The following is a 13,347-nucleotide window of genomic DNA, read 5'->3' on the forward strand; positions in this document are numbered from 1 at the left end:
CATAATCTACTCCAGCATAAATTTATGTGTTTAGTAAAGCTTCTTGTTAAAAAAGCAGTCTCATTCTGGTATAACTGACATGCAATAAATTTAACATGTATAATTTATTAAGTTTTGACATAGGTACATACCTATGAAAGTATTGACATAATCAAGGAAATGAACATTTCATCATTCGGAGAAGTTTTCTTCATGCTTAACTCTTGCCTATCCTCAGGGAACCAATGAGGCACTTTTTGTCACTATAGATCAGTTTGCATTTCTAGAATTTCACACAAATGCTATAATAGAGTATGTACTCTTGTTTTGTTGGAATTATTTCACTTCAGCTAAATTATTTTGAGCTTCATCCATATTGTAGTGTGAATCAGTATTTCATTCCTTTTTATTGCTGAAAAGTCTTCTACTATATAGATATACCACAGTTTATTAATTCATTTATGTGTTGAGAATATCTGAATTATTTCCAGTTTTGTGTTATCACAAATATAGCTGCTTTGAATATTCATGTAGAGGTCTTTGATTACACATAGGTTTTCATTTTTCTTGGGAAAATACCAAGGGGTAAACTGGTTGGATTACACAGAAGCTGTGTATTTAACTTTTAAAGAAAACTGCCAAAATGTTTTCCAGAGTGTGCAATTTTACTTTCTACTAGCAGTATATAACAGTTACAGTTCCTTCATAATCTTGTCAACACTTGGTATGGTCAGTCTTCTATTTTAGTCATTCTATCAGGTGTGTAGTGGTATTTCACTGTGGTTTTAGTTTACATTTCCTTAATGACTAATTATGTAAAACATCTTTTCATGAGCTTATCTGACATCCATCTATTATCCTTGGTAAAGTTTTTGTTCAATACTCTTTGCTCATTTTTATTGAGTTATTTGTTTTCTTTTTATTGAGTTTTGAGTGTTCTTTACATATTTTGAATAAGAATCCTTCATTATATACTAAGCTTGCAAATAATGTACCCTAATCTGAGGCTTTTTATTCTCTTAAAAGTACCTTGAAGAGTAGAAATTTTTAATTAAGTCTAATATATCAATTTTTCTTTTACAAATAATGATTTTGGCATCATATCTAAGAAATTTTTGCCCAGATCAAGGTCACAAACTTTTGTATTCTATGTTTTATCTAGGAGTTTTATAGATTCAGCCCTTAAATTTAGGTTAGGACCATATTAAGTTTTTCATATAGTATAGGACATGAATTGGAGGTTTATTTTGTTTTGTTTTACATGTACCTTTGTCAAAAATTACTTGTCCATATATGTTTTCAGTCTATATCCAGATCTCTGTTCCACTAATCTACTTTTTTCTATTTTTATGTCCATGCCAAACCGCCTTGATTATTATAGCTTTAAAATAAGACTTGAAGTCAAGTAGTATTTTCTTTTTTCTTTCTTGCTTTCTTTGTTTTTTTGAGACAGAGTCTTGCTCTGTCACCCAAGCTGGAGTGCAGGGGCATGATCTCAGCTCTCTGCAACATTTGTCTTTCAGGTTCAAGAGATTCCCTTGTCTCAGCCTCCTGAGTAGCTGGGATTGCAGGCACCTGCCACGATACCCAGCTAATTTTTATATTTTTAGTAGAGTTGGGATTTTACCATGTTGGCCAGGCTGGTCTTGAACCCCTGACCTCAAGTGATCCACTCGCCTCCCTCTCCCAAAGTACTGGGATTATAGGCTTAAGCCACCGCACCCAGTCAAAATCAAGTAGTATTTTCAAAGTGGATTTGCCTATACTAGGCCGTTTGAATTTGTATATGAATTTTGGAATCATCTTGACCATTACTACAAAAGTGCTTGGAAGTATTTTGATTGGGACTGCCCTGAATGCAAACATAAATCTGGTGATAAATGTCATTGTAATAATACTGAGCCCTCTGACCCATGAATAGGAATATTTGTCCAGTCATTTAGGCCTCCTTTACTTTCAGTTAGCAATGTTTTGTTGTTTTCAATGTGGAGGTCATGCACATTTTGCTTTTTTGTGCAAATTGATCCCTCAGTGTTTGGTATTTTTGAATGCAATTGTAAATGGTCTTTTATTTTAATCCTGATTGTCCTTTGTTAGCATGTGATGGGAGATAATTCTTCATAGGTTTTGTGCTTTTCAGTTTGTCTTTAAAGCAGAGGCACTAACTGCCTTTGTTCTAGAATCTATTTCCAGTGATACTTGAATAGCCAACCGTCTTGCATTATAGATACAGTATCTCTCTTCATTGAAATGGCAAGGTTTGTTTATTGTCCAGTGTGACAAAGAAAATATCTCCCTTCAGTGAAAAATTTAGGCAAGCTTATTGCTAATTACAGAAAATTTTTAATTCATGGTTCCTTTCTTGCAATGAAACTGATTTCATGTAAAGTGTCACCTCCTTTTCGTATCACATTTTTTTTTTTTTTTTTGAGATGGAGACTCCCTCTGTTGCCCAGGCTGGAGTGCAATGGCACTATCTCGGCTCATTGCAAATGCAACCTCTATCTCCGGGGTTCAAGCTGGTCTCCTGCCTCAACCTCCTGAGTAGCTGGGACTATAGGTAGCTGGGGTTTCACTATGTGAGACAGGCTGTCCTTGATCTGATCTTGTGATCTGCCCACCTCGGCCTCCCAAAGTGCTGGGATTACCAGCATAAGCCACTGTGCCCGGCCTCATATCACACTTTTAAGACTGGAGTTTTGGGAACAAGTACAGATGACTACACTACGGCTCCTGCTTTTGGTTTCTGTCCTTTTCTCTGACTCAGGAATCTCATGTTTTCTGTCAACATCCATGGACATGAGGCAAGCTAACAGGCTTTTATTAGCTTACAAGGAAGATAAAAATCTCAGACCCTTTACAGTTCTTGAAAATATACAGAAAATACAATTAAATTTTACTAGTCTTGTATCTTGTAACTTTGAGAAACTCACTTATCATTTCTGGAAGCTTTTCGGTTGAAGGCAAACCTATCTCTTTCTACACAGACAATTAAGTCCATGGACACAGTTTTATTACTGTTTTATATCAGTCACGTTATCTAAATACAGCTTTCTTTCCTTCCAATCTGGATTATTTTTATTTATTTCACTAGACAAAACTTATTACAATGTTGAACAGACTTGAAATAAACATCTTTGCCTTCTTCCTGATCTTAGGGGATATGCAAGATATTGTGAATTTTGCCTTGTTAAGTCAGTATCTCTGAATCCCTATAAATATTCTTGAGCTTTGTTCTAGACTGTTATTTGGAAACCATTTGATTGCTTCAGGTCTTACTTTGAAGATTTGCTAAGTGGAATTCAAACAGGGATATTTCTAGGATAATTATTCCCCACTACTGAGGCAAGGCCCTTTTCAATACTCTATCCAATGACTATGAACAGGTGGTTGATGGAAGCAGGTACTGTTGGCCCTCTTTGAATGTCAGGCACTGCTCATTTTATTCACACTGATTGATTCATTTTCTAGATTTGAGCAGTTTCCTTATAGACATGAGCTGACCAATACTCTCTCCAATAATATGGGGTCCATCTGCTAATCTCTGGGCCCTCGCTCTTGTGTAGCTCTCTCCTCTGTGTTACTGTCTCCTTTGCACTGAAGTCACCTTGTTCTCCCTGAATTCTCAACTCTGTCTCCTCAACTCAGAAAGTCTCTGAGCTCTGCTTGGGTTCCCCTACCTTGTGCCACAGCCTGTAAATTATTCAGATGGGAAGCTGTGGCAATTTCAGGGCTCATCTCCCTTTATTTCCTGACTCTCAGGATTCAGTGTCCTCTGTTTCTTGATGCCCAGTGTCTCTGAAAATCATGCTTTTAAATACTTTGCCCATTTTTTACTTGTTTCAGGAGGAAAGATAAATCTGATTCCCATTATTACATCTTGGGTGGAAGCAGAATCCACCATTTTATTATACTATTACACAGTATATTACATTATATTCTGATATACCATATTTTAACATACCAAAAAGCTAAGACTATGTTCAGAATATAGAATTGGACACATATATAAAGGACAAGTTTTTATGTTTTTATAATTTATGTCCTGACAACTCCCACTCATATGATGTACATGTACACATATAATTTGGCTAAAGTTCAAAAAATATCTAAATTACACCAAAATATAAATTTTTAATTGTATCTAATGGCTTCTCATTCTTCTTAAGATTTATAAAAGTTCAAATGAATAGAAGATGTTATGCTTATGTTTATATTACTAACACAATAGTTATATTTAATAACCAAACACTCATTTATACATATAGTTGAATCTACATCTTCAAATTCTTATACAAAATGAAAACAAGGTTAATACCAAGTACCTTTAGGAAACACATAGTTAAATACATTTATATCCAAACATAGACTTTAGTTAAATAGGGGAATAAAAGACAAAGCTACTCAAATATATCATAATTTTCTAGTACAGATTAGAAGAAGAAAATACATAAAAGATGATCTCTGTAAAGAGAGAGAAGGGGAAAACAAAGAGAAATAATGTAAGGCACAGAGGCTAAATAAAAGAGTAAATTAAAGAAGAATAACTTCTAAATCACTAGTAACAATAGTCTAATATGGTCTAATATGGCTTGCAGAGGTTGAAACCAACTTGTACAGGCCTATAAATACAGGTTGGGGCTTGAATCTTATTTGTGGTTCATTCAATCAATCTTTGTCAAGTGTCTACTATATTCCAGGTATTAAGACAACAAACTATGACAATGGCCTGCTTCTGCACAGCCCATGATATAAGAATAGTTTTTATATTTTTAAAAGTTAGAACACAACACAAAACAAAGAAAGGTATATAATAGACACCATATGGGTGGCAAAGCCTAAAATATTTGCTATTTTGTCATTACAGAAAAAGTCTGTCAAAGCCCAGTTTAAGATATTGGGGATAAAGCAGTGTACAAAAGAAAAAAAAAATAAATAAATAAATAAAATACTTTGCCTTTATGGGATTGATATTCTAGTGAGAAAGATAAACAATTAAAATATATAGTTTGTCAGATGGTTTGTCACGAGTTAAGCATAAGCAGGGAAGGGGATCAACTGCTAGCAAAGGGGCAGCAACTGCCTCATGGCCCATATAGCAAACTGGAATAACAATGTGGGATGAGGAATGATGTAGGTTTCTGGTCTTTTGAGGGTGATAAGGGCCATAAAGAGTGTGTCAAGGAGAAATATTTTGATTATGATTGTTGTGGTGAGGGTAGTGAAGGGGGTCATTTCACATCAGAAGCCCAGGGTGCTGGGACTGTCACTCCTCTCCTGCCAGTTGTGAGGTAGAGACTAGGGAAGAGTGTGGTCTCACTGGGAACACCTAGAACTTGACTGTTTCTGGATAATCAATGCTTTATTGAGCAGGAGAGCTACAGGTCATCACTGGGCTTTAAGAGGGTTTATTTGATGGTGGTGGTGAGAGTAAACTGGAGGAAAAAGCCACCACAGCATGGTTCTCAAAGTGACAAAATTTGTAAGAGTAGGCATTTCCTGAGGCTGACAATGTACCAGAAGAGACCACTGACAAGCTCAACATTCTGGAGGTGATGTAAGTCTGGGACAAAAGATGAAGTGATTGCTGTTGTAAGCACCATAGCATAGGAAACACCATACTGAGTCAAGTCAGTATTCAGTGATCTTGCTTTTACTGAAAGGTTTACTGAGAACCTACTATGCACCCAGCACTTTTAGAAACTGAAAATAAAATGACACGTAGGAAAATATAAACAAGTTCCATCTCTCATGCAATTTCCATTTCAATGGTATGGGTAATTTCAATTTTTTACAAATGCTTTGTGCAAGTTAGAAGGTACTACTTACATAGACTGGGCAGGGAGGGCACTGGAGGAGAAGCCTTTTATGCTGGCTGTTGAAAGATGAAAAGGAGCTAGCCATGCCGCAAGAGAGTGAGGAGTGGCAAAGCGGAATAAAAGTGAGAAGGCCCCGAGGCAATAAAGAGCTGTCAGAACAGGAATTTATGACTGTGGCAGTTTCTCCTCAGGCAGTTTTGTCAGAAGGCACTACTGGTCCTGTGAGGAGACGGGGCCTCCTGGGACAGTCTCCAAGTGGAAGATTTGTCGGGACTTAACCTGCCCTTCTTTTTGTTGCTACTACTCATGGGACCCAGGAAGGGTGTAGGAGAGGGGAATTCCCCTCCAATATCATGTCACTAAGATTCACAGGCTTTAGGTGGTATCCTTGCTTTGTCCGTGGTGTGGTGCACGCTCACTTTTTTTATATGCTTATTATAGACAGCAGGAAGGCAAGAAAATTAGCAGCAATCTTACTAGCAGCAACAATAGCTGGCATTTACTGAGGGCTTGTACATGCCAGGCTCTTCACATGTAGTAATTAATTTAGTCTTCAAAATAATTCTGAGATGGGTAATAATACAAATGCCTTTTTTTCAGATGAGGAGATTGAGGTAAAGAGAATTGAGTAGATTGTTTAGTTCATAGAGCTAGTGTTTAAAGTTGGCAACATGGCCATAGGATTATCATGTTCTTACAGCTAATGTACTGAACTGCCTCTTTTATTGAGGAACAATCTGTAAAGATAAAGTCCAGGTGTATACTTTCATTTTATATAGGTAGTTTGAGCCTTACTTTAAATATTACAAGTGTTTCCCAAATTCCATGTTTTCATTGCCGTCATCATTACTATGAATTATTTTAGTTTGATTCTGGGAATAATTGCTTTTTGAGGGATTAAGATCCCCCTTTTCCTTCCTTCAGGCTCTAGTCCTGTATAAGCTTATTTTCAGGCCTTTAGGCTCTTGGGTAATATGTTCAATCATGTACTTTTATACTCGAGTTCTTCTCAGCTTCAGCTCAAATACATTCCCTTCACAATTCCCTCAGTTCTCCAGCTCAATCTGTCTCTTGTCTCTGTGTTTTCCTCCACAGATTTAAGATCAGTTGTTTTGAACATTAACAAGTTTTGAGGATAAAATAATAGGCAATTGACTAAATTCACTTCATGAGGTAATCTCACTTTTGCATGCCAGACAGTTGGTAGTAATTGTGAGATTAAAATTTGGCAGTCAGATACATAACAGACAATACATTTAATGATACTGATAAGTGGATAATTCTAAATTTTTCTTGCCTTTATTTCTTAGTTTGCTAGAATCTGTTTACATAAACTGATTAAATCAAGTAAAATTTCAGAGATTACATGTGAAAATAGGAGTGTAATAGATTTTATTGCCTAAAATCCGCAAGCAACACCAAATACTCCAAACAAACAAGCAAACCTTTAGTCAGTGGAGTAATGGCTATTTATGTATTAATTTATTTTTTGGTACTTTTAAGTCAAATCCAAAAGTTCTAAGAGAAAGAATATCTCTTAAATCTGACATGAGACTACCGTATGAGAACAAATAAAATAAAACTTGAAAATTATTTTTATTTCAATTATATTTCTAGTCAACATACTTTATTTCATTAAATCCATTAGCTATCTAATCTCACTAATCAATTCTGTGTGCACCACAGGGCCCTATACAAAATGACTAAAATACAACATAGCCAGATATGGAAAACATCCTTACCTTTAAAGAACACAAAATTCCCGTCGCTATTTTCATAAACTGCATCGATACTAGGAGGCAAGCCCCTCCAGAAGTAAGTAATTTGCATTGGGTATCCATCCATCACCCTGTTGTTTCTCACTCGCCAAAACCACTGGTCCTGCAAACCAAGCAAAGGTATCTCTCAGCAAGCATGTAGGCCTCCCTGGCATTTCACAGCACAATGGCTGGGCACTTTTGAAATTAAGCTGGTTTACTTATTATTGTCTTACATTAAATCAGTCAAAGAAAGAGCTAAACAACTTGACCACAACGATAACAAAAATTTTTGTAGTAAACTCCTTAATGTCTAAGCCATACAGTGTGATTAAAAATATAATGTCAACATACTTATTCTTGTCATTTTACATTATCTCCAAGGCTTTCTAGATGGAGGTAGCACAGATAAGTCCCTGCCAGATTTGTGGCTATGTCACCTTCTTGAATATGAGGTCAGCGCTAGGGCCATGTATGCTTCTTAGCATTTTTAGATATATGCAAGATCACCGTACCTAAAAAGCTGAGGATGAAATAGAGTCCATACCTGTCTGTATTCCCCTGTTATGCCTATTGTCTCAAACAGTTATAAAGTAGAGCCCTCTTTCATCATTAAATGTATTTTTGGCTGACAAATTTATGCATAAAAAACAAGCAAAATTATTTTGAAAAAAAAAAATCATCACAGAGGATTCTAGTCTGGGTTAATTGCCTTTCCTATCTGCTATGGGAATACTCTGTATTTCGCTCAGTCATAGAACAGGTCACTTTATACAAAAAGTGTCTAGTCACTCTTATCTCTAGTGAAGAACACATAGCTTGACCCACAGCAGGTTTTTATAACATTGTTGAATTAATAAATGGCCTACACACAATATGTTTTACCATAATGCTTACTAAGGGCAAAAAAAAAAAAAACTCAAAACCAAAACCAATATCTTCTAAACCCAAAAAAAGATACATCTGATGACACTAAACAGTTTTTTTAATTAAAAATTTGAAAATAATCGAAATACTCAGTGTTTTAATATTTTTAAAAGGTGTATTTTTAAAATTGATTTAAATATAATTAAAATTTCACATTATTTTAAATTTCTGTACATACAAGCAATGTTTCACTTGGAAGTTAAATATAGCCACTATTTAGACAAGTATACATCACAAAAATACTTCAGTTTTAATTATCTGCTTTCTTTCTTGCTCTTTCCACACAACTTATATATTAATAAGTGATTTATTGCAGGGCTTTCTCATGCTTTGGGCTAACATGCTTTTATTAATAATATGTAAACTGGGTGTTAAAACCATGCCAATCTTCAAATGAAGTATTCTTAAATTATTGTAATGTATATACCAAACCAGACCTTCTAGGATTTTTCAATTACTCATATACTCATATATTCATATGCAGACACACACATACACACACACACACACAATCTACTGAGGATTCTTGGACTTCAGTTAATATAACAATGAACTTTCATGCAAATGAATCCAAATATTAAAATAGTCTTAGGAGCCTTTAATAGTTGTACTTTGTTTTAGTTATCATGCATTGTCTTCTTTACCAACTTCTGTTATTTTTTTAAAAAAGGAGGAAATAGCTTAATTAATGGCTCTAAGTTCATATGCAATTCCTGTTCTGTCCCCTAACAATTGTGTCACCTTGGTCAATATACTAGTCACTGAGTTAGTACAAACTGATATCTAATTTACAACATGATTAACTACTGTATTACATACAAAGAACTTTCTGAGAACCTGGCACAGACTACTACCAAAATTTTTGGTTGTTATTATCATTAAAATTATATTGAAATGAGTTATCTACTTTCCTCTTCATATTTCTGTTTACAGTTCTGTCTCTTGTTCATTGTTTCCTCTTTGGATATCAGCTATACTATGGCTCCAGCCATGTATCTTATTCCCACCAATTTTTAAAAAATGTTTTTCACCTTTTCTTGATAATTTCCTTGGTGTTAGGTGGGGTGGATTAATAATGTTTTAATCCATATGCAGTAGATAAAAGAAACAGATTTTCAAATGCAATGTCATATAAAGGTTGAGTCAGAGAAATATACAGGGACACGAAAATCAAGAATTTTCTGCCCATAAAATATAAGTCAGTGGTATTCAAATAACTTAAAAGAAAAAACAGAATTTTTGTCTAGATATAACAAGGGCTTCTAAGTGGGTGTTAAAACCATGCCAATCTCCAAATATTCTTAAATTATTGTAATGTATATACCAAAATAATTAGTAGAAATGAATAAACACCAAATGGATACTGATAAATAAATAACTGACCATGACTATATATGGAACAATGAAACAGAAAGCTCTCCAAGCTGAAGAATGGGAGGAAATCTGGTGAAAAAACCTGGACCACATTCCAATTTTTCCCACAAAAGCCCTTCCCATTGCTATGATCTCACTACATACAGGGCCAGGCTAGTGGCAGACACATGTTGCAGTCTGCAGATAGGAATACAAGCCCAACTTGCCACTAATAAGGGGGGAAATGAAAGTTCTGCCTCAAGATAAACATAGTTAATTTGCAAAAACTCAGAAGGTCATGTGAAACTGCAGATGAATTCCACTAGCTTTTGTTGACAGCCTTGGCAGAGAGTCATATAAATTATAGATATTCAGGTTGTGCCTCTATTCAACTTATCCTCAGTTTAGCAGAGAGCAATGGTACAAATAATTTAGAAAGCATTCTGTCACAGTGGATGTAAACTCATGCCATCATTACTATAGATTGCCATTTCAGAAACAGGGATTGTGAACACTTCATATAGAAAGGTTACTTAAAATGGTATTTAGGTCTCTGTGAGAATTTTCCTTATAAGTGAGACATTCTCTGACCATCCTATCTAAAACTGAAGTCCCTCACTGCACTCACACAGGTCTGCTGGATCTCTTCACCTCCCTTTCCTGTTGTATTTTCCTTCATTACATTTATTGTTGTTTTATACAATACTTGTTTTACTAATTTATTATTAGTTCTCTCTCCACTAAGTATATAAGCTCTCTGATGGCAAGAATGTTGGTCTTTTGTTTATATATGGTTCCATATTTCCAGAAAAGGACCTTATACATAATAGGTGGATAATAAATATTTATTTTAAGAAAACAAAATGTAAAGAGAAAAGAGCAAAGTAAAAGTAATGATCCTTTTAGAAGCCAAAGCCTTAAAATTAAGTTCTCAGTTTTTTTCTCTGCTGTGGTCAAGATGATTTCTTATTTAAAAAATATAAAAGCTATGAAGGGGTCACAAGAACATAAAAACTATATTTGAATAGGTAGATGTTTAGTACATATTCTGCTTTCTAGAAAAGTATAATATTTAAAGGTCTTTGAAAAATAAAGAAAATACATTTGTTTTCAGCCTTCTAAACAATTAAGTTTGGTTTTCGTTTTAGGTGGAGAGGAAAAGAAACATAATTAACCCTTAGGGAGCTCTAAATCTGCTATTTGTGTGTTGCCTCAAACTTCTTATCTCCTTCCTTCCTTCCTCCTTCCCTTGCCTTCCTCCTTTCCTCTCTGGCTCTCTCCCTTTCTCCCTTTCTTCCCTCCCTCATTTTCTCTCATTCTCTCTCTCTCTCTCTCTTTGCTACAGCCCTTATAGAAGGAGGTGGAAGGGGAAATAATAATCATAACTGCCTTTGGGAGGCTGAGGTGGATGGATCACAAGGTCAGGAGATCCATACCATCCTGGCCAACATGATGAAACCCTGTCTCTACTAAAAATGCAAAAATTAGCTGAGTGTGGTGTCACACGCCTGTAATCCCAGCTATTTGGGAGGCTGAGGCAGGAGAATTGCTTGAACTAGGGAGGCAGAAGTTGTTGCAGTGAGCTGTGACTGCACCACTGCACTCCAGCCTGACAACAGAGTGAGACTCTGTCTCAAAAAAAAAAAAATCATAGCTAGCCTATCTGCAAAGTCAACCTGTGAAAAAAGCAGTACTTAAACATTACCAAACTGGAATCTTACTTAAACACTAATATTTCCCTTAATATACAAGCACTTATGGTCTTATATGTAGATTTATTTTCCATGTAGTAGTAACATATGGGGAAATTCTGTTTATTATTCTTTTACATCCTTTAAAATTCTGGCTCATGACAGGCATGTTTGCTGAGAACTATATAGAAAAGGCCTACTGTCTATATATGAAATGATGATATTAATGATCTACCATCAATTGAAACGGCTGTTTTCAGGACCCTTTTAAAAAACTAATCAGCTGAGGCAGGAGAATCGCTTGATCCCAGGAGGCAGAGGATGCAGTGAGCCGAGATGTCGCTACTACACTCCACCAGCCTCGGAGACAGAGCAATACGCCATTTCAAAACCAAACAGACAAACAACAACAACAACAAAAACAAAAAAACTAATCAGTAGAACTGATCTACTTTCACTTCTCTTCTGATATACAGATTCATATATTTAACTAACAACGTTACATAAATCTACAAATGTGTCACATGTTCAAACTGAACATTTCTAGCAGTCACCAGTTCTTTGGCCCCTCCTCTGACAAGCCACCTCAGTCCTGCTCTGTCTAGTCTTCCTCCTTTCTGAAACAGCATCTCAAATCTCTTTATTTCTCACCATCACCACTGTCACCATCCGAGTCCCAGCTGCCACTGTATTTCACTGAGATGACTGCAATGCCAATGCAAAGCCTCTGCTTTGCCTCCTACTGCATCTAGAATGAAATTCAAACTTGGACTCCTGCCTCCAGCTCCTACGCAGCTCGCAGCAGTCTCTCTTGTGCTCACATTGCTCCAGTTATATCAGCTTCCTTTCAGCTGTTTGACAGAGGAAAGCTCTCTTCCTTAAGACACCTTGCAGGCAGTTTGCCCTACGTAGGCCCTCCGGTTCTGTGGTTTCGCTTTCCACAGTTTCAGTTACCTGTGGTCAACCCTAGTCCAAAAATAGGTAAGTCCAGTACAATAAGGTATTTTGAGAGAGAGACCACATACACAAAACTTTTATTACAGTATATTGTTGTAATTGCTTTATTTTGTTAGTTATTGTTAATCTTGTTATGTGCCTAATTTAGACATTAAACTTTATCATAGGTATGTGTATGTATAAGTAAAAACATAGTGTATATAGGGTCTGGTAGTATCTGTAGTTTGAAGCATCCACTGGGGGTCTTGGAACATAACCCCCACGGATAAGAGTGGACTACTGCACTTTAAATGTTCTTCCTTTTCCATCAATTTAACCACAAATCATCCATTAGTTATCAGCTGAAATATTATTCCATAAAGAGAGCTTGGCTGCCCTCTGAAATTAGGTAACACTATGCTATGATCTTAATGTTTGTGTCCTCTCAAATTCATATGCTGAAATCCTAACCCCCAAAGTGTTAGGAGGTGGTGTCTTTGGGAGTGATTATGTCTCAAAGACAGAACCCAAATAAATGAGGTTACTGCCCTTATAAAAGAGGACCTAGAGAGCTGCACTACCCCCTCCATTGTGTGAGAACACTGCTAGAAGTTACCATTTATGAAAAGTGGGTCTTCACCAGACATGGAATTAGCTAGTGCCTTGACCTTAGACTTCCCAGCCTCCAGAAATGTGGAGAATAATTTTCTGCTGTTCGTAAACTGCCTAGTTTACAGTGTTCTGTTATAGCATATCCTGATGAACTAAGACATTCTTTTATAGTATCTCATAGTACTCTGCACTTTGACTTCACAGCACTTACACAATGTGTTACTACATCATTGTATTTGTGACGTAATTTCTTCCACCTGCTCCACTGTGTGA

General features: G+C 36.0%; 1 protein-coding gene across 1 annotated transcript in view; it reads right to left on the reverse strand.

Annotated features, from left to right (window-relative positions):
• MMP16 (matrix metallopeptidase 16) overlaps positions 1 to 13,347 on the reverse strand; it is a 274,698-nt gene that overhangs the window by 34,315 nt on the left and 227,036 nt on the right. Inside the window, exon 7 of the mRNA XM_012465088.2 lies at positions 7,541 to 7,679. Coding sequence (XP_012320511.1) covers positions 7,541 to 7,679 — 139 coding nt within the window. The remainder of the gene's footprint in view (positions 1 to 7,540; positions 7,680 to 13,347) is intronic.

This window comes from Aotus nancymaae, unplaced genomic scaffold (genome assembly GCF_030222135.1).
Source record: "Aotus nancymaae isolate 86718 unplaced genomic scaffold, 86718_ANA_hifiasm-v0.15.2.pri h1tg000036l, whole genome shotgun sequence".
Lineage (NCBI taxonomy): Eukaryota > Metazoa > Chordata > Mammalia > Primates > Aotidae > Aotus > Aotus nancymaae.